This window comes from Alligator mississippiensis, chromosome 3, assembly GCF_030867095.1.
Source record: "Alligator mississippiensis isolate rAllMis1 chromosome 3, rAllMis1, whole genome shotgun sequence".
Taxonomy (NCBI): domain Eukaryota; kingdom Metazoa; phylum Chordata; order Crocodylia; family Alligatoridae; genus Alligator; species Alligator mississippiensis.
The window spans coordinates 110,482,180-110,503,113 of NC_081826.1; the positions used below are offsets into that span (position 1 = coordinate 110,482,180).

At 39.7% G+C, this 20,934-nt stretch overlaps 1 protein-coding gene across 4 annotated transcripts in view; it reads right to left on the reverse strand.

Annotated features, from left to right (window-relative positions):
• MBP (myelin basic protein) overlaps window positions 1-20,934 on the reverse strand; it is a 201,526-nt gene that overhangs the window by 151,615 nt on the left and 28,977 nt on the right. For all 4 annotated transcript variants that reach the window (XM_059724292.1, XM_059724293.1, XM_059724291.1 and 1 more), the window contains exon 2: window positions 9,931-10,006. In XM_059724292.1, the coding sequence (XP_059580275.1) occupies window positions 9,931-9,981 (51 nt within the window). In that variant the 5' untranslated portion in view covers window positions 9,982-10,006. The remainder of the gene's footprint in view (window positions 1-9,930; window positions 10,007-20,934) is intronic.

Below are 20,934 nucleotides of genomic sequence, written 5' to 3' on the forward strand. Positions count from 1 at the left end.
AGTTTTGTATAAAAAGTAGTTGTGAAATCTTTTAATTAATTCATGGTGTTTTCAAAGTCACTCAAGCACACACATGCTGATCTCACTGGGATATATTCTATTAAAATGAGTTAAATAATGCTGGCATAAAACTGATTTAAATGAAGCAGTATCGAGCCCAAAAGGAAAGGTTTGCCTTTACAGTGTTTGCTTTCATTTCTATAGAAGATATTTATACTTATATTAGTTAAGGGAAGCTACCAAGAGAAACATAATGGTGCCTGAAACACCTGTGCATAAGTTCCCCCAGGAAGTCATTTTTTAATGGAGACTTGCATTCTAAAAGTTGTTTTTCTGATTTAATATATCCACTCCACTGTTAGAAACAAACTATTTCAAGAAGCACAGCATGAATTTTCAACATCAGCTGTTGCTAGATTCTGCAAGCCAGGTCTTATTCCACCTATTGGGTATGGGGTTGGAAATTTATGGCCCCTAAGGTCTGACCCATCCCAGGGGATCAGAAAGCATGTAATGTTCTCCTCTGCAGCTCTCCCTACTGCTATTTCATGTCTGGGCTTACGCATGCTGCAGAGGGGTCAGATATCTGCAGCAAAGGTAAGTACAGAATGCCTTGAGCTCTAAGGGGAGGGGGAGAGAGGACAGGGTGGGTTTCAGGCATGGGACAATGGGCCAGGTTACAAGTTTGGGCCCACAAGGGCAACCCTGGTATTAGGCAATTAAGTGGCATTTAGACATTTAAGACTCTTAATATGATCCTATTCCATCTTGCTCAAGTCCCTGAAAAACTGTTAACATGTTTTTCTAACACACCGTCATTTTAGCCTTAAGACTAAAAATAGGGTGAAGAGGAGACCCAACCACTATTTTCATGAACAGTTTTCAGGGACTTGAGCAGGGCAGAAAGGGATCATACTTAGATACTTAATCAGTAAAACAGGATCTGGCCTTTTGTTTATAGGCACATTAGAAATAGATTATATATTCATATAAAAAGATGGGTAAAATTATTTTCTAATTTAAACAGGACTTGGAGAACAGCATGTACTGAACTTGTGGAACTCACTGCCACAGGAGATTTTAGAGGCAGAAAATATAGTTAGGTTCAAAAGGGATTAGACAAATTCCTTTCACCCATAGGCTGGGAGGTATCCTCTGACATCCCTAAACCAATGATGGTTGATGCCAGGGAGGGTATGACACGAAATGGATTACACAAGATATGTTTTCTATATATACCCTCCCTCTAATGCATCTACTACTTATCACTGCCAGCAACAAAGTACTGGGCTAAACAGACCCTTCTCCTCACCATATATGGCACTTCTTATGCTCTTATATTCTTATAAGAACAGTGGTTATGGCCTAGGCTTTCAAGAAGGCTACTTATTTTGGAGCATGTCAATTTTGGGCATCTCACCTAAGATACTCTGAAGTTGCTTTTTATAAGTTCTGAGCACCAACATCTTGCCAACTTTTAAAGGGAGCTCATTCCTTCCTAAAATCCAGACTGAAGTCATTTCTAGTGGGTACTCAAAAACTGTAGTCATTTTTTCAATGCCATTTATCTAAAGTTACCAGCTGGGTCACAGCATAACTAAGTAGGTTTCAAGAACCTTGATTCTAATCTCTCTCTCTTATGTCTTAGGGTTACAAGCCCTTGCTGGAGGTAGGAGATTTACTAAAGTCAAGCTATAATAATGCATTTTATACACTTTGTCAGCCTCCTTCCACAGAAGCTTTTTCAGGGAATGCTGATTAATTTTATTTCCATTGTCTTAAATGAGAGGGAAGTGAAAACCCAGACATGCCATTTAGTAACAAAGAAAAAATATTTTGTGACATTTTAGCCAGCTCAAAATAGGAAAGAAAAGCCGCTCTCAGAAATGGAAACATGCTTTTTTAGAACTTCAGTCACAGACAATATTTCTTGTACACTGAGCAGATCTTAATTACATATTAAGAGGCAAGAACCTCTTGTTTGTTTTATCATTAAACTCTGCTCATTGAACTGTGATTATGAACACAAAAAATCTTACTTTTAGAGTGCCATTGGATACGAGGAGGGGCTACACTTATTTTCCTCTCACTTCCTTCCATCTTTGTTGAATGTACAAATTAAAACAACATTTTCCTGGTTAACTGTTAGTTAATAATTCACTAAAAATTAACAAGGTTAATTGACCACTGTTAATTGGTACTAATCAATGAGTAAATACTACAGAACTGGGTCTGCTGTTTGGCAGGTCCTCAAATCTGGTAAATCTAAGTGGGATATTCAGCTGTGGTCTTTTTCATTCCTTCATTAGAAGAACTCTAGAATCAGGAGTTGGAAGTGGTTGGTTTTATTTTTTATTGATGCATGATTCAGAATACAGAAAATCTGGCTCTTTAGTTTCACTGTCCAGTTTGTGAACAGTAACACATATGTCAAACATGCAAGTGGGTGTCACGGAGGAGATATACTGTGGTATAATGTGGCCCAAATCCTTCTGAGTGGCTCTCAGGGTTAGATTTATCATGAGAAGGCCTGTCACTTTCTCAATTCACTTCAGCTCCTTCCGAGATTCCATAGGTTGTACTTGGAGCATTCAAAGACATCGAACAGAGGCATTTCAAGATTAATATGGTCTCTTCTTCTTATTGCTCCTATTACAATAGTTTCTATAAGTCCCAATCAATCTTGCATTAAACACACTACTACAAACTAGATCATACATGAGGGCAGCGATCTATTAGACAAAACAGAAGAAAGGTGGTAAAGGAAGGTGGTGAACTTTGCTGAAGTTCACCTTCTAGGTCAGTGGCAGAACCAGGAGAGAACTTGTATCTCTTGAGTCCTAGTGTTCTACTTATCATATTTAACCCACGTATTCAGCTCTTTAATTTACACACTGAATGGTCAAGTGACTTTGCTTCCACTCCCAGAAAATCAACTATCTATATTACATGACTAACTTTTAAGGAAAACTTAGAGAAGGCACATCTTGCTGGGCATGCTGGTGACACAAATCTATTTAATATTATTTAGGGAACTTCTACCCTTTTTGATATTTTTTAAAATTCCTTTTCTCTTAACTTGCTTTTTAATGCTTTCAAAGGAAGTTATCAATCTATTGGCATATTTTATTCACTACATCTTATTTAAAAACAACCGGGAGCTGGACCCAATGATCTTGTGAGGTTCCTTCCAGCCCTCATTTCTATGAAATCTATGACCCACCTCCCCAACCCGCCCTCCCATAAAAATATGCCATTTTGCACTACCTTCACAGTGGGTGCATCTACACATATGTTAATGAGCATTAAAAGAGGCTAATGTGCCTCATTCTAGTACCTCGCAACGGAGGTACTAAATTTAACGAGCATTACCAAAAGTGCATTAATGAATGTGTAGACATGCCCAGTGAATACAACAGCAATAGCATAGAAAAAGACTCCACAGATATGCAGAACTAGGAAAAGACAAAAACTCTCTCTAGAGTTACAAGTTTTCCCTCTGTTAAAAATCGGATCTTGTAACAGAGAATTACGAATAATTGTAGTTTAATCTTGAATTAAAGATTCAAGTCTGCCTTGTGCTTATTTAATCCATATAAGGTTTAATCCAAATACAAAGCTACAATCATACTATAATGCTTTTTTTAAGTAAAGCAAATCCTATAAAACCTTTCCAGAGGTCAACATATATTTAAACTTTTCTTTAAAAAATTCTTACCTTAAAATATGAAAACTGTCCTTCTTGCAAGCTTCACAAAAATGATATTTAAGATGAATAAACAAAGAACTCAGAAATACCACAGCTTTTTTTTCCCCTTGTTTGCCACACTGCACCATACAAGTAGGAAACACCTGTTAAAACCACACAGGTAGTCTGAATGTTGGGCAACTGAAAAGTGAGAAATGAGATACTATGAGTGCATCTACACAAGATGCTTTACTGCACATTAGACTAATCTATACATGTGGAACAATTACTACTCGGTAGATTAATCTACTGTGCCATTTTCTAGTACCTGTAAATACAGCACCTGTGCTGGCCCCAACAGTATAAACACGTGCCCTGGGGAGCAGCTCAGAGCTACTTACACTTAGAAGCTTGTGAGGCACTACCTCTCGTACCAGCAGGACTGCTGAAGAAGCCCGAAGCTGGAGCGGCCCCTGCCCCTTCTACCCACTGCAGCAGTCTGGCAGTGGGGGCTGCTGCCTGGCTGTGACCAGCTTTGCCCCTGCGACAGCATCCGCCCCCTTGGATGTTCAGCCCCAAGGCTGCACCCCTGCCAGACCCAGATGGGGTGCCCCTGCTCTGCCATCTGGGCAGCTACTGCCCAGATGTGCTCCTTGTAGTGGCCCAATTTGAACTGTCAAAATATGTCCTCAATGGCCAAGAGGTCAGCCACCTCGTCTGCCTCCAGCTGGGTCCCCAGTGCTGGCTCTGGACAGGCTCCTCTGCCCGGGTCCCACCACTTGCCTCACCGGCAGAGATCCTGGTGTTCTCTGTTTACAAATTGCAAATACTCTGATAAGAAATCCGAATTCTCTCATTAAAATACCCAAAACAGCGTTCTACCACTATCAATATGAAGCACCATTAAAGATAAAGAGATCAGTTGGGCAATGTTTTATTGATACATTTACAAGTGTAAAGCAATTGGGGGGGGGTTTAGAGGAGTTTGTGGGTGGGTTTAGGATTTGTGGGGGTGAGGTTTGGGCGGGTATGCTTGTGCAGGGGTTTAGAGTTTGTGGCTGAGTATGTGGGTGTTGTGGGTGGATTATGGGGGGGACTGTGTGGGGGGCGCTGCTCAAGAGGTTTGGGTCCCCTGCCCCCTACAGGGTGCAGCCCCCCATGTACAGCACACAGACTGCCCCCTCCATAGGGCCACAGTCCCCCCTACAGGGCCACAGCTTCCCCCCACAGGGCACATGCCCCCTCCTGCATGGCACACATGCACCCCCACAGAGCCCATTGCACCCCCTGCAGGGCCCCAGCCCCCCAAGGCCTACAGCTCACCCCCAGAGCAGCAGCGACTGTGGGGTGCTCAGGGCCCACTGCAGCCAGATCCCTCAGTGGCATGGCACAGCCCCAATCACCTCAGAGCTGGTGCCACCTATGTCAGCACAGGACCAGTATGGCGCGGGGCCACTTAGGCCACTTAGGCTGTCACCCACATGTTGCGCTGGGCTGGGTCCTGTCTCCATGGGCCCTGCATGCCGTTGGGCCGGGCTGGTTCCATGGAGGCAGGATCCAGTCCAGCGTGACACGCAGTCCCTGTGACGAAGTGATCAACAAGACTAATCGCACTTTATCATGCACTATCAGATGCATGATGATCAGGTCCAGGGAGGTGGTGCTTCCCTTCTATGCAGCACTGGTCAAGCCACAGTTGGAGTACTGCATCCAGTTTCGGGTGCCACACTTCAAGAGAGATGCGGAGAATCTTGCGAGAGTTCAGAGGAGGCCACTCGTATGGTCAGAGGCCTGCAGGCAAGGCCCTACGAGGCGAGACTGAGGGACCTAGATCTCTTCAGCTTTTGCAAGAGGAGGCTGAGAGGTGAACTTGTGGCTGCCTATAAATTCATCAGGGGAGGGCAGCAGGGAATAGGAGATGCTCTACTTACAAGGGCACCCCCTGGAGTAACTAGGAACAATGGCCACAAATTGACAGACAGCAGATTTAGGTTGGACATTAGAAAGAACGTCTTCCCAGTAAGGGTTGCCAGAATCTGGAATGGGCTTCCAAGGGAGGTGCTGCTCCCCCCTACCTTGGGGGTCTTCAAGAGCAAGCACCTAGCTGGGGTTTTCTGACCCCAGTGCTCTTTCCTGCCCAGGGCAGGGGGTCAGACTCGATGACCTACTGAGGTCTCTTCTGCCCCTAACATCTATGAATCTATGAATCATCCCCAAGAACTTCCCATGCCACCATTTTACTTGTGGGACAGATGCACACCTCCTTCTGTACTAGGTTAATTTTATGAGCAGAATCTAATCATGAATGATTTTTTCCTTGCTTCATAGAACACAACAAACAATTCTGATAAAAACATTAGATACTCTATAATAGAAACTGTATAGTATAAACCAAGTATATAACTATAGTATAAACTAAGTTTTTAAGACCATAACTGAATAGAACTTACAGCTTATATAACATATTGAGCAGCAGATTGGAGGCATTACTGTTGTTATATCAGTTTTAAATTTCTTCTGGGGAAAATTAATTTACTGAAGCAAACAAATGTTTCCCCAAATTCTTAGGCAAAGCTAGAGGTTTACAGCAACATTTTAGTTATCTACTTGCTGTTTCAACGCTCCTTCAATTACTTGCTGCTTCAATTACTTTATAAACACACTCAATTGATCTGTCAAGTATATGAATTTAGCCAATGGCTCAATACCTTTAGTTGTAGTTCAACAATTAATCAAGGACACAGAGATTAAAGAAGAACTTTGTCAAGTGTACTGAAAGGATCCTAGGCAGACAAGGTTCCTTGGGTGATTTGATATCTTTTATTAGACCAACCCAAATGGTTGGAGAATAGTTATTAAGCAAGCTTTCGAGTTCAAAAACCCTTCATCAGGCTAAGGAAGTTTCAGCAGTTGGTGGGTGCTCTTCCTGGAACCTCGAGTTTGAGACAATCCTGTCCTTAGTGAGTGGTTGAGATGTGAAGAGAGATTTAACTTTATTAGTGAATGTTAAAAAGGGAGTACTACTGGGGGACTTCAGCCAATAGTATATCCAAAATGACTCTTACTAGTTACTATATAGGTACATAAACCACCTACTCGTTTACCTGTGGTATCAACTTAATACAAGATACAATAGCATGGAATATGAGTACAAATTTAGTAACTAATAGCACTTAATAAGACCCTGGAAGGTAATGGGCTGCTTAGGAAAAACTCAGGAGTACAAAAGAATTTTGGGGGTTTTACCCATACTGAATATACTGATTTAGATATAGGTCAAGACTATCAAAACTGGGAAGCATAAATATAGGAGTGTAAATCTTCATTTTGTTTCATAAATAAATGATCGGATTCCGAAAAGTAGCAAGCACTCAGTGGTTCCCCGTGAAGCAAGAACAAAGGAAATCAAATGACTTACTGCCATTTTACAAATCTATAAAACTGCAGGTGTCAGTTTTATAGGAATACAGCAGGGCTGAAGCAGAATAAGTTGCTGATTAGAATGAATATGTATATTGTTTTATCTCACTTAATCCATCATTTCTCAGGGTTTTTTTTCCTAATACAGCTGATAAATCAGATAATTCATTTTAAATTATTTATAGATTGCTTATTTTAGCATTAATTGAAAGTTTTCTAGTTCATTTCATGATAGAAATTAAATGCAAGAGTTATTTGAAAGCTCTATCCCCTTAGTTTCTGCCATTAGAATAATAACCTGATTTGCTGAAGGTAGACAAAGTACCTACTCAAAAGTTTAGTGACCTCAAGCAGTAAACATATTATTGGGCAGGCAGTAACCACCATAAATTAACAATATAATGAATATAACATTTTCTGTTTAAAGACTTCCTAAAATCTATATATCGTCATATATATGATAACCAGCTTGAAAACCTTGTGACCTAGTATGGAGTCTGTGGTATGCATTTGAGATCACTTGTTCAAGGGTTTCCAAGATACAATTCCGGGTTGTATCATTCTTCTGGGAAATGGGAAATAATTAGCTCAAAGCTCCAAAATACTAACTCGGATATATATTTTTAATGCACAGTTAGCCTCTTCAATTGTGGTTTTTGTAAGTGAGGAGAGGCAAATCAGTATTTCTAGTGACACTATTCTGTTAGGTGCTTTCCATATTTCACTGGTAGATAGCCGGAAAAAGAGATCTGATTCACACTGGTGAAGGATAGAGAGAAAATCGTGCTTAGTTTTTCCTTTCCCTGAAGAAGACTATCCTTCTGTAATACTACCAGTTCCTGTTTCCAGGTCAGTATGGACAGTTTTAAAGCTCTGGTTGTACTGTGTACCTAACTGTGCATTGATTTCCCAGTTTCTGGAGCTCTGTGGCTTATGCCTTCATATAACACTAACATGGTTTTCATTGAGAGCTTGTAATGAGGTATTTCCTAGTTTTTGTGTCTGGGGATTTCTGAAATCTTCACATCCTACAAAGAGGTATGATGAGGAGCAGAACTTTGTTGTGCATCAGCTATCTTTAATTCCAATTTAGCAAAATATTTCTATTACAAGTGGATATCAACACTGTCATTTCAGAAACAAATACTCATTGTAGATAGATGATCAAAAATGTGTCTTTTTAATTAATGGAAATATGACATTTTGCTTGCTAAGCCTTATTTTCTTATCAACTCTCTCCCCCACAACTATTTTTTTGGGGGGTTTTTAATCTCAGTGTATAAATATGCCTACTATATGGTGCACTTCATCTTCGTAATGAATTAAATTTCATAAAGGGTGGTTGGTACAACTAACAATCCATATTAATCTGACCTCTGTTGTGACTTTTATATCAAACATCATTACTTTTGTTGCAGTTGCACTGAAGACCCACACAGCCTTATTACTTTCATACCTGAGCTATATATGCTGCTTCCTTTACAAGTAACCTGTTGTCCTCTTCAGAGGTCCCCCCCACCCCCCCCGTGACGATTTCTTCCTCTTTTTCTAATGTGTTTTATTTTCCAAATACTAAGCTCTAGCTTGTAAAAGGACCTGCGGAAGCACTAATCTCTATACCATTATTCCATAATATATTCCGTTATCTGTGGGGACATATTAATTGTTTGTACCATAGCACTGTGAACTATTAGCAGTCTTCCAGGTGCAGAGCAGCTGTTTATCTTGCTACCCAATATGCATGGTCATTCTATGGAGACAATAAGCTGGATTCAGTGTCTGGGGTCAAAATGAGTAACAGTTACAAGCAGAAAACATTACTAACTTGTCTTCTAGATTAAATCATACCCATGTGTTCCCTTTTTTGGTGAACATTCAGATGAAGGAAAGAAAGGTACTGAGCACCTTCCCTACAGACACAGTACCAACAGAACTCTGAAGAGCATGCAGCACTACCTTGCAGGGCACACAATTTTTATTTTATTGTGCGTGGCACAATATTTGAGATGCTTCTTTAAAAGCCCAGCTCCTAGACGCATGCAATAAGTAAGCAGTTCTCAGGTTTCATCATTACAGTCCTCCATTTGTAATATCCTTTTAGTTGTTCCAGTCTTTTGTTTCATTCCTGTGTTAATGGTAAGTTAGCTAAATATTTGCTGAAACATATACCCAGTTGTCTCAACCTTTCTAGGCTCGAGGCAGCCCTCCTTAGACTCCAGGTACCCTCAGAAAACATCAGCTCTTATTTTTCACTCATTTTTTGACTATGGAAAAATAATACAGCATTTTTTCTAATGCAAAGAACTCAGAAAGACCACAACTGACCAGTTTTTAAAGCTGTGGATTCTTATTTGAAATCTCTAGGTTTGTCTTGCAAGACTTGCAAATCATGTTTACACAACTAACAATGCTACTATTGCCTGGCATCCTGCAGCACCTCTGAAAGGACCTCAGAAATCACTGTTTATATCTGTACACTAAGTTAACAAGAAACAACTTATTTAGTACAGTATTACTTAAAAAAAGCAGCATATTTTTCTTTCGGGTTTCATTTTCCCATTGCTATCAAGAATGGCTAGTGTCATATCTAGTGTATATCCCACCATGAAGAATGCTGAGATGCTACATCTCTCATGAAATTTAGTAAAATGGATTCCCATTTATCACTATCTTTCATGGGGATTTTTCCATGACTTAAAAAAATGTCATTACAATGATTATACAATAAAAAAAATAAAAATAAACTTAGCAAGAACACTGGCATTTCAAAACACACTCTTTTTGGTATTATCCTTTCTTTCTCTAGTATTCTCTTCTCTTACCTTAACTAGCTTCTCAGAAGTATGATCGCGTTTTCCTGCATGGTTCCCCATGATGAATCACCCAGGTCTTCAAAATCTAAAATACAAACAAAAAAAAATATTGCTTTGAAAAAAAATTATTTCAAAAGAAATTCTGAAACAAACTGATTTTTTTCAGATAGACCAAAAGACATTTCTTGTGCAACAATTATTAATGCTACCATATTTTGATAGCTCAAAGTGGGGATATTCAAAGGAATCCTAATGATGACCACTTTTGACCAGCTCCTATTTATCTATCAGGGGTGTACAAAGTATGTCAGGAAAAAGTGCTTTCTTGACACGCATTGGCTAATGTGTGGTCAATTGACATAAAGTATTAGAAGACGAGACGGTTGTAATTTTCACACATATAAGCAGGTCAAAAATGTTAAACACTCCCTTACAACCTGCTAATTTATGTGAAAATTACAGTTGCATTAACTCTATTAGAATTTTGACTCATGTTATTTCCTTTGTCTTAAAATATACACCTTTTTGACTCATGAAGATGAGGTTTGACTCAAATAACCTTTAAGAACACTTAAGAAATCTGTAATGGACTGAACTTTCAAAGCTGAACTAATGCATTGGAATTATTTCTTGCACAGATTATTTTTTAACTGTTAATGGAAAAGAATAAATGGGTAGAGAGGATAAAAAGTGCAGAAAAAAGGGTGACTGTTCACTTCTCCCATTTCTGTAAGCACCTGAACCTTTAGTCAAGCTCAACACATTCTCATATAATTTTGAACTCTTGGTGACACCTTCAGAGTATCATTCCTCTAGCTAACTACCATTTGAACCCAGGTTACTATCTCATTTTCAGGCAATTTTTAACTCCAAATTTTCTGGATATCTTGGAGATAACCCATACAGTTTATATAGTGAACAATGCTGGCTGGTGTGCGGTTAGTCCAAGGAGTTTAAGGACCAGATTTTCAAGAGTCCAAAATCTCTTTAAGGCTCCTACATTCAGTGCTCAAAGCCCAGCTGCTCCCATTGCTGCCCTGGTGAATAAAGTAGAGTACTAAATACACTGCACAGTCTGCCAAGATGAATTGATTCCTTTATTTTAAAACTTAACTTTTAACTTCTGACTCCTAATATTTCACTTTCCTATTTGAACCTGAAAGCTTGTATTTCTAATAACAGAATTTGTGAACAATGGGCCACTGCCCAAAAGGATGTACACAAAAACAACTGTGAGCAGTCACAAAAGACAATTTAATCTAGAAAGTGCTAAAGGGGATTTTAAATTAGAATCATAAATTATTTCTGGGAATTAATTCCATAAAATCTACTACAGGAATCATAACAAATTACCTATGCATCTACCCAGCTGGAGACTACAGTGCTTTTAAATCCATACAGAGCTCTACTGAAAACCCATATCCATACAGCAAACAAAACATTCACAAATCACCAACTGAATCCTAGATAGATATAAAGTATTGTCTAATTTAAAGAAACACTTATGTCATTATTATTTTCCTAAGCATCAATTTGATTAAGAAAGCAATAATTAACAAGTCTTACTGACCATAAGAGTGACAGACCCCAAGTACTGCTGAAAATAAAGACAGTCTGGTTGCTCATTTTAAAAAAGAGTAGTCAGCAAAGAATGAAGACAAAAAAAAAGGGTAAACCCTGAAAATCCAACTGCTTTGTCTTCTAACCTGAATCAGAATCAACTGACATGTCACTTTTCAAAGCATTTTTATATATCAGATTATAGTATGAACAGCCTACACTAACTTGGCCTATTTTGCCAATTTCATTAATACCAGAAAGATTAATTTTTTTCTGTTCACAAATTGGCAAAAGCACACATAAATGTGTCAAAACATTTCTGACATAAACCAGTGCTAGAATAAACATTCCAACTTTAGACTACCATTTTTTACAATATGGTGTGTATTATGCATAGACTTAAATACCCATGCCTCTAAAACAGAATCAACTCCCACCCCCCAAGCTAGTGAGATATAACAAGATAAATCAAAGTACCTCACAGCAACTGAGATTGCATAGTTTTCTCAAATCACATAGCTTTCAATAAACATTTTGAAGTTAAAAACTGACACAGTATTCTTAACAATTTTCTGCTGGATGTTTCTAAGGATAAAGCACAGCATTCCGTACAAGATCTGCTTTAGTGACAAGGCATGAAAGAACTGGATGTTAACCTTTCTTTCATACTTTCTGGGCACATCTATGTATGATGTTAATGCAAAACAATAAATTCCGGTGCAATTTGCGCCGGAGTTTATTGCTCCCCGGTGCAGCATATTCATGTATGCCCAGGACTGTAGTGTGTTGAGCTGGGGTAGCACAGCACTGGCTGGCAGGGGTGCTCAGGGTGCTACCAACCTGGAGCTGTTCTCCCCCCAGCTCAACATGCTGTGGAGGGGCTGGCTAGGGTAGCTTTTGGTTGGTTAACATGGTCATGCTGCATAGTTTTTCTTTTAGAAATGTCTACTATTATTCTAAAACAGATGAAGGTCACTGGTAGTACACAGGGGCAAACTGATTGTATCTTTTGAACACTGAAACTTAACCCACACCCATAAAAAGTGCTTAATTAATTTACCAGTATACTGTTCCACCAAAAAAACAAGCAGCTATTCTAACAAGTTCAGTGTTAACAGACTATAATACCCATACTTACTGGTATACTATTCAATCTTAGCAAGATGAGACCTAAGCATAGCATTCTGTTAATCCAGAACTAAATCAAATCATTAGGCACAAACAAAGCAAATCATCAGGTTGCCAAAGTAGGTTCTGTGGGTGGCAGAGATCTTCACTACTACAGAAGATGCTTGAGAAGATAATGAACTGTTAGATGTGCCAGTGCAAAGGGAAAATGAGGCTGTAACCTCAACTACTGTATTTACTTGAATCCAAGATTAAGTTCCCCCCACCATTAAACATGGTAGGGAGGGAGCCTCATCTTAGAATCAAGTACTGGCCTGGGGCAGGTGGTGCTGTGGCTCCACTTCTGGCTCCAGGCCTGACCTGGGTCCAGGTCTAGGTCCCAGACCAGAGCTGAAGCTGGAGGTGGAGACACTGCCAACCATAGGCTAAGATCAAGGCTGGGGCCAGAGCTGCCACCACTGCCATTGCCTAGCTGAGGCTAGTGCTGGAGTTACAACTGCTGCCACTGTCTGGCCAACGCTGGGGCTGAAGCTGCCACCGCTGCCTGGTCAAGGCCAGGGCTAGAACCACTGTGCTCTCCATATCCTGTGCCAGAGCCAGAGCTGCCACATAGGGTAAGTGGCAGCAGGGGAAGGAAAGGTTGATGCAGTGGACAGGTGGTGGGACAAACGGCTAGATGATAAAGAACCGGTGGGAGGGGCGGATAAAGAACATAGGTCAAGCTGCCTGCCCCACTCTACCACTTGCTTCCTCCCCACCTGTCCCCCCACCACTGCTTTCCTCATTACTTGCCCCGCCACTGCTTTCCCCAGTACAGCAGTGAGGAGTATGAATTAACCATCCAATAATAGATAACCATCCAATAGTTAGATTCTATAAATAGAAAAGTATAACTAACATAGCTTTCCATGTATAGAATCTAATTACAGGGTGGAGGAAGGAGGATCTTAAATTTGAAGTCATCTTGAATTAAGATAAACATGGTTACTTTTGAGATAGTTTAGATCCTAAGGCAAAAGAGTCTCTGTTTTCTTCCAAGCATGAAGTCTTTAATTGTTCCTGGTAGGATTGTCTTCATTTCGTATCTTTGTTTAAAGTAAGGAAATATTGTTTAAATGTTCCTGACACTTTAACATGTAGAAAATGGAAGGATTGGTTTGTTTTCTTCTTTACACAGAGGTCAAGGACAACATAGTCCAAAATCTTTGTTGGGTGTTAGCACTAATAGAATCTTTTAATTATTAGTTTTGTAAATCAGTGAGATGCAAAGCAGTGAGATTCTACCATGCCCATTAATACGCTCACTGAAGTTTATTCCTTCTAAAATCATAGTACACGTCACTGTACCCAATTAAACAATTATTCACTAATAACCACTTCTTCTGAGATCACCCACACAGGAAAAAACAAAACAATTGAAAAATAGTAACGTCCTGTCTATTTAGAGTTGGATGAATCAACAAAATTGTATGATCAACAATGCAGAAAAGGCTGCTGATCATTCTGAAACAGTCAACAGAATATGGTTTAATAAACACTTTTGTCCACTGTAGGAGATGATCATTTGCTTACTGTAAGGGGAATGCTACTGACTGCATGTACACATGCAAAAGATTCTAGAGCCAGAGCCAGAACCTTAAAGCAGGCTTTTTTATCCTACAAATGATGTTTTGGTGCTAAGCTCTGAGAATTTATTTTGGAACATGAATGAGATAAGGGAACAAAAGCCAAGAGGAAAATGTACATAGGGATCTAGAGACAGAAAAGTGGTACAGTCTTGAAAAAGACATAGGATAGAAAAAGCCAATAGAATGAAAACAGATGGGAGGGGAAAGTCCTTGTAGGAGCATAGAAAAATGAAAGAAAAAAAAAAAGAAAGGAAGTGGGAGAAGAAAATTTAGAAAGGAAAATGTGTCAGGCATTGCAAAAGTCATGTGGAACAGAATGAGAACACAGTCAAAAAAACAAAAACAAAAAGAGAGAAAAAATTAGTGTTAAAATAACTAAGGGTATGTACAGAAGTGTTCCATGAACATTTTACAGCACTATAATTTAGAGCAATTTTTGTAGCACTATAAAGTTACAGTGCTCTTAAAAAGACAGAAGTGCAGTGGTTGGTGGGGGCGGGAGAGGGGCGCATGAAGGGGCAGGAAGAATGGGTCTGAGCCTCCCTGCACTTTCCAGGCTAGGAGTCAGGGGGTGCTCCACAGCCTTCTGGGTCTTCTCCACTGGTCACAAATTTGACCAGCATACAGAAGTTATTTAAAGCACTTTAATTTGCCAAAGTGCTATAAAATACAGCACTTCAAATTGATTAGCACATTTAAAGCACTGTGCCCAATTTTAAATTACAGTAAAGCTGAACATTTTCTTAAGTCATGGCAATAAAGCACTTTAAATGGCAAAAAAAAGCAACTCCTGTAAGTGACAGAAAGGGAAAGGAAATAAAAATCCTGAAGCTCATAGGTGGTATTTACTGTATTACTCTAAATACCCTTGGGTGAGGCAGAACTTAGAACAACATATGGTTCTCTGAAAAGAAAACAAACAAACAAACAAAGGAATAAATTTGACATCATGCTGATTACTAGGGCCATGACAGTAAGCCAGATATAGCTCAAAAGAAATGAATACCCATTATACAGGAACAGTAAAGGCCTTTTTGGCTAAGTACAGACAGTAAAAAAAGCCCAAGGCCAAATTGATTCAATCTTCACAGGTGAGTCTTGAAGCTGTGTAGATTGAATCAATAAGCAAGTGAACAGACATTCACTTTTGATTCCAGAAATGCAGCCACATGCCTGCAGTGGCCCAGGCCAAAAGCCAGGGGGTGCTAGAGCATGCCTCCCTGCTGGGCTGGAGCAGACAGCTTGGGCTAAGGTTAGCCCGCCCACCCTGCAAGGGGGTGTTTGCAGGGGAGTGCAAAGCATCCTGAGATGCTGGGGGACTGTGAGTTAACTTGAAGAAGACCTGGGACAGAAGTTCAATAAAACAATTTAACCTAAATCAGTTAAGTCTGATACTACATCCCATCTAGGTTTATCTTAAACCGGCTCTGGCCATTTTGAAAACTGTTTGTGTGCATTGAACTTCTATTATGTTACAGATTTGAACTCGCTTCCAGTCACTTATACCAGTTTGTGTGTAATATCTGTCCTTAGCCTTTGAGAAAAGAATTCAAGTAGAACAACTGATTTGAATAAGGCATCTCAAAAATACTTTTTCTCCAGTTGTAGAAGATACAACTGCCATCCAACCCAAACCAAAATGTACATAAATTTGAACAAAGAAAAATACATGGAGCTAATATGACATTTCTCAACTCTTAGTACTTTAATCACTCTGTTGCATCTGACCCCATCAAACCTTTGTTTCACTTGTCTATTAAGGCTTTAAGCACTGGAACTCTCTGTTCAAGTAGGACAGTGGAGCATTATCTCAGTTACAGCACATGATCATTACAGTACTAATAAATAATAATAATGACTGACAGTTTGGTGTATACTGTGGCTAGGAGCTCACTGAATCACTCAAAAAAACTTACGAACCAGCTAGTGCTCTGCAATGAAAAGCCAAAGTATTTTCAGGATGAAAATCTAGGCTGCCTGCTTGCACAGCTAATCGAATTGAAAAAAAATTTAATAAGCACATGAAATGACTTGCTGAAATGGTCCTACTAAGCAGTGAGCTCATGATTCTAATGTGAATCATTTCTTTAGCAAATTGTTTTAGCCGTTTAAAGCATACAAATTAATTATGTAGGAAATGGAATAAAAAAAATGGGGAAAAGCTTATGAAAAAGCAGACCACTGCACTGAACAGAAATTCAGAAGAATGGTCTGAAAATGGATTTAAATGGGGGTGAGTTTCTGCAGGAACATGAAATTAGTGGTATGTTAGTGGACCCATAAATCTCCAGTTTCATTCTCCTTTTTCAATGCATCTCAAAGATTATGTGGTCATAATAACATGATGCTTGTATTCACGTCTTCCACCTAGGAACAAAGGTACAATGAAGCAACCAGTTTTTATCTTGCTCATACATAAATTAGCCTAGATGTTTAATCAAAATATGAATCAGGTACATAGATAGTGGATGGCCTGTAATTATATACAGGACATTGAAAAGTTATATTCACTTCTTAACATTTTCAGAAAGAAAGCATTTTCAGAAAGAAATTATTGGTTTTGTAAATCAGTAATGTGCAAATTAGTGACATTTTACAGTGCCCATTAATACGCTCACTGAAGTTTTTGAAGTTTTGAAGCAACACAGGAAAAATATGCTAAAATAAGAGAACACATCTATAATAAGTCTTCTAAAACAAAAAAGGAGAAAAAATATTTCCAAAAAATCTGACATGAAAAAGAATGAAAATGAAAATCGTCAGTGTCAATATATGCAATTAAGTACTAGCATATAAACATTCAAATAATTCAAGTGAATAAGGACATATATTTTCAGTATTCAGACATAAGAAGTCCCATTTACTTGATGAAGGACTGAGCAACATGCTGTATTTTCAGTATGGTAAAAAAACCACAAAGTTGATAGGATGTAAACAATGGGTTTCATTGGTCTTATTAGAAACTAGCTGTGTAGAGACTTAAGTAAATGCTCAACTTTAGAAGTAGAAATGAGTAGAAATGTCTACCTTTTGGGGGTAACTCAAAGTCCATACTGTTGGTAGGATCAGAGAAATGAGGTGTGAGGAGATAAGCAGACAAGTGCAAGCTCAGACATGTCTCTGCCTGGCCAATCCCCCACTACCTGGAGCCTCTGCAAAGCACTGTAATATATAAATTTGTTTTTGAAACTGGGTGCCACTCAGTTCTCAAAAGTTATAGAGGGGTGCCTTGACTCCAACAAGCTTGAGAACCACTGATTTAACAATTTATGAATGAGTTAATCTCTAAGACTCCTGGCAGACTTTAAAATAATCATGCAACTGGGACTAGAGGAATTTTATGCCCAGTCCCCCAAAATCACTCATACTGCCACACTAGACATGCATGATGGAATGCACAATTTTTGGCACTGGACATAAAATTCCTCTGATCCCAATCCTGTGACTGTCAGTACATGCAGCTGGGGAACAGGTCATAAATGTAGCGTCTGCCAGGGCCTGAAGGAGTTACCCTGCCCTGCCTTCTGCCTGACTTCAGGCTAACAACTTTTCGGTTTCAAAATGAAAGAGAAACAAAGATCTTTGTTTCTCTTATTACCTTTACATACCAGTGGCTACCCAGCCTGAGAAAGAGTTAGATTATGCAAGGAAAAAGGGAGTGGGAAGCTTCTGCTAGCAGCTAGTAATAGTTGATCAATACCTTAGCACATATGCTTTAGCAGCAGTTAAAGAAAAAAAAAAAAAGGATTTATGAGTTCATCTATGAAATTCCCCATAGAACCTGACGCTGACAGGCACAAGCATAATCTAATTTAGGTCTTACCTTACAGGCATAGGAAATGACAAGCGGCTTGAATAATAAAACCATCTGGAACTATCCTGGACGAAGACATCAGAGCTATCTACCAGGATTTTTTTGGAAGAAGTTAACAAATCACAACATTTGGTTGGAAACAGCTGTTGAAAAACCAGGCCAGCAGAATTATCCAACATGGTTTCTTCAGTTATTCCATTGAACTATGAACAGTGTTGGCTTTGCTGACAAAACCCTAGCACCAACCAATCAGGCGAAGTTAATACAACTGACGTAATCTAATTTGAGAATTTTCACTTACAGTCCAGGAAATTTGGTTGGGGAATAAAATGGAGCGTCTTTTCCTATCCACGAGGAAAGCCCAAGTGACTTGAAACCTGCTAGGGAAGCTTTCTTGCCTACCACGTTCACCCATTCCATCAGAATCACATGTAGATCTGACAAAAATATACCACCAGAACCACCAGAGGACCAGATGAAGGTCCTCTCCTCTCTACTGCCTCAACAAATAAAGCTAAAGATCTAAACAGAAAGTGCAATAGAATTCCGTTTCACACCTAAAACTTAGAGAAAGCAAAAAAAATGGAAATAAACATAAGTGAATAGATGAGGTGAATGGATGACCTTATCCTCATCAGCTTGAACACCCGATTCAAATTATTTAAAGAAAACAACATAAAACATACAAATCCTTTCCCTACTACTCATCCCCTTTGATCATTTGAAATTAAACAGATATTTAGAGCCAGAAGAACAGGTTTTAATCACATATACCAAAAAAGGCTTAAGGAGTGTTACTTGACTACAGCATTGCTGAAAGCAAGCACTGCGATATCATCTTAGGAAGCAAAAAGTAAACCTGTTTTAGAAAATCTGAGGAAAAGCATGTGTCACTTTTTTAGACTCTCATGTTTTACTAAAAACAAATACTGAATATTTTTTTCTTAATCGCTGAAAAAAAAGAATGGATAATCACCACCATAAGCGATCCCAAAAAACAAAATGCCAAAAAAACTTGCATTTCAATAAAATCAGATCTAATATATTTGTTTTGTCTATATTTTACAAAAGGTAAACTATGACTAGAAAGTAGTTGGTAGTGACTAATAATGAATCATAAATATGCAAAGATTACAAGATGTGACATATTTGCTATGTATTTTACAGCACATTGTTATCTATCAAACTTGAATATACATTAACTGCATTTTCAAAGCACAAGTGAGCAGCACTGCTACATGCCAAGGGAGGCAAACAGGGGCATGGGGCACAGTCTGGCGGGGAGGCAAAGATGCCCACACAGCCCTGCCCAGCTCCTCCTGAGCAGTGACTGGAGGTGGGGATGCAGGTTGGGCAATGCAGGACTGCGCCTTGTGCCCCTGCCTGCATCAGTGCCACTGAGTGCGTGTGTGCATGCGTGTGTGTATTTGTGAGTTGCCCTCCCCTGACCACAGTGCCCTGGGTAGTTACCCACGTCACTCACCCCTAAAGGCCAGCTCTGTGTTTGCAGGACTCAGATCACAAGTATATCTTTTCTAAAAATATAAGTTCAATATGGGCTGATTTGGATGAATAAAGGTGTAGAGTTACCAAGTCACAGCATCCACCAATTACATTAATATTCATTGCTTTTTTTTTTACACAGTAAAATAAAGGTAAATTGAGGCTTCATTTAAATGATAATTTTTTCTGAGATAAAAAACATGAATTGCCCCTTAACTGACAACGGCATTTTTACTGTTTTATTCAGATCCATTTAGGTAAAAATAAATGTGCTGTACTTACATAAGAAAACTATCTAATTTTAACAATTAATCTAATTTTATCTTTATAGGTTTAACTGGGCTCTTAATTACAAAATAATGTCAACGTCAATCTGCAAAGGAAATTTCAAAGTGTCAAAACCAAACAATAGTCCTTTTGGAAATCAGCCTGGCTCTTAAAGCTAATTGCCAACTGACAGCATGCAGGAAAATTTGCACAGGATTTTGGAATTTAAATGTGATACCCTTTTTATGGGGAGAGAAAGAGCATTTGCACTTGTGCCCCTCCCTTAAAGTAAAAGAAAAAGGTATTTATGTTCAAGTCACTTCTAAACGCCTTCCCTAAATTGCTACACTATCATTTTCTCAAGGATAACAGGGAAACTGATGAACTGGATCAGACCAGTGGTTCATTTAGCTCAGTGGTGCTCAACCTTTATGGCTGGTGGGCCAGATGGGCAGGGGGTCTGTGGGCCACATCTGCCTCGTGGACCCAATCTGGTACCCAGAGCCACTGCTGCAGGGCCCCATCGTGCCATGTAGGAGGCTTGGGAGCACAGCCCAGCCCAATCCAGTTGTGTGGGGGAAAGGAGCATGGCCCAAACCTGCAGGAGAAAGGGCGTGTGGCCCCACCAGGCAGGGTGAACAGGAAGAGGGCATGGCGCCACTACAACCTGGCCGGGCAGGGGGAAGGGGGAGTGGCTTCGCCCCATGTGGGGAGAGAAGAGGGCGTGAGATGGCCCTGCAGGAAGAAAGGGTGCAGCCAGGCTGCAATCCGGCCACACTGAGGGAACAGGGTATAGCCTAGCTCCGATCTAGCCATGAGGGCTGGGGGAGGGAAAGTGTCATGGCCTGGTTCTGACCCAATGCTCAGGGCTTGGGATCTTGGCATGAGGAGGGGTGGCAGTATTAACTGCTACTGCTCCCTCACTGCCAAATTTCTTGATCCATGGGGAGACCAGCGGATCAGATTCCAAGGCTCCGTGGGCCCCATTTGTCCCATGGGCTGGAGGTTGAGCACCCTTGATTTGGTTCAATAATTCTGATAGTAGCCTGTGCCACACAGGTCACAGGAAGAAAATATTATAATGCTACCTATAGGGCAAAATTTCTCCCTAAA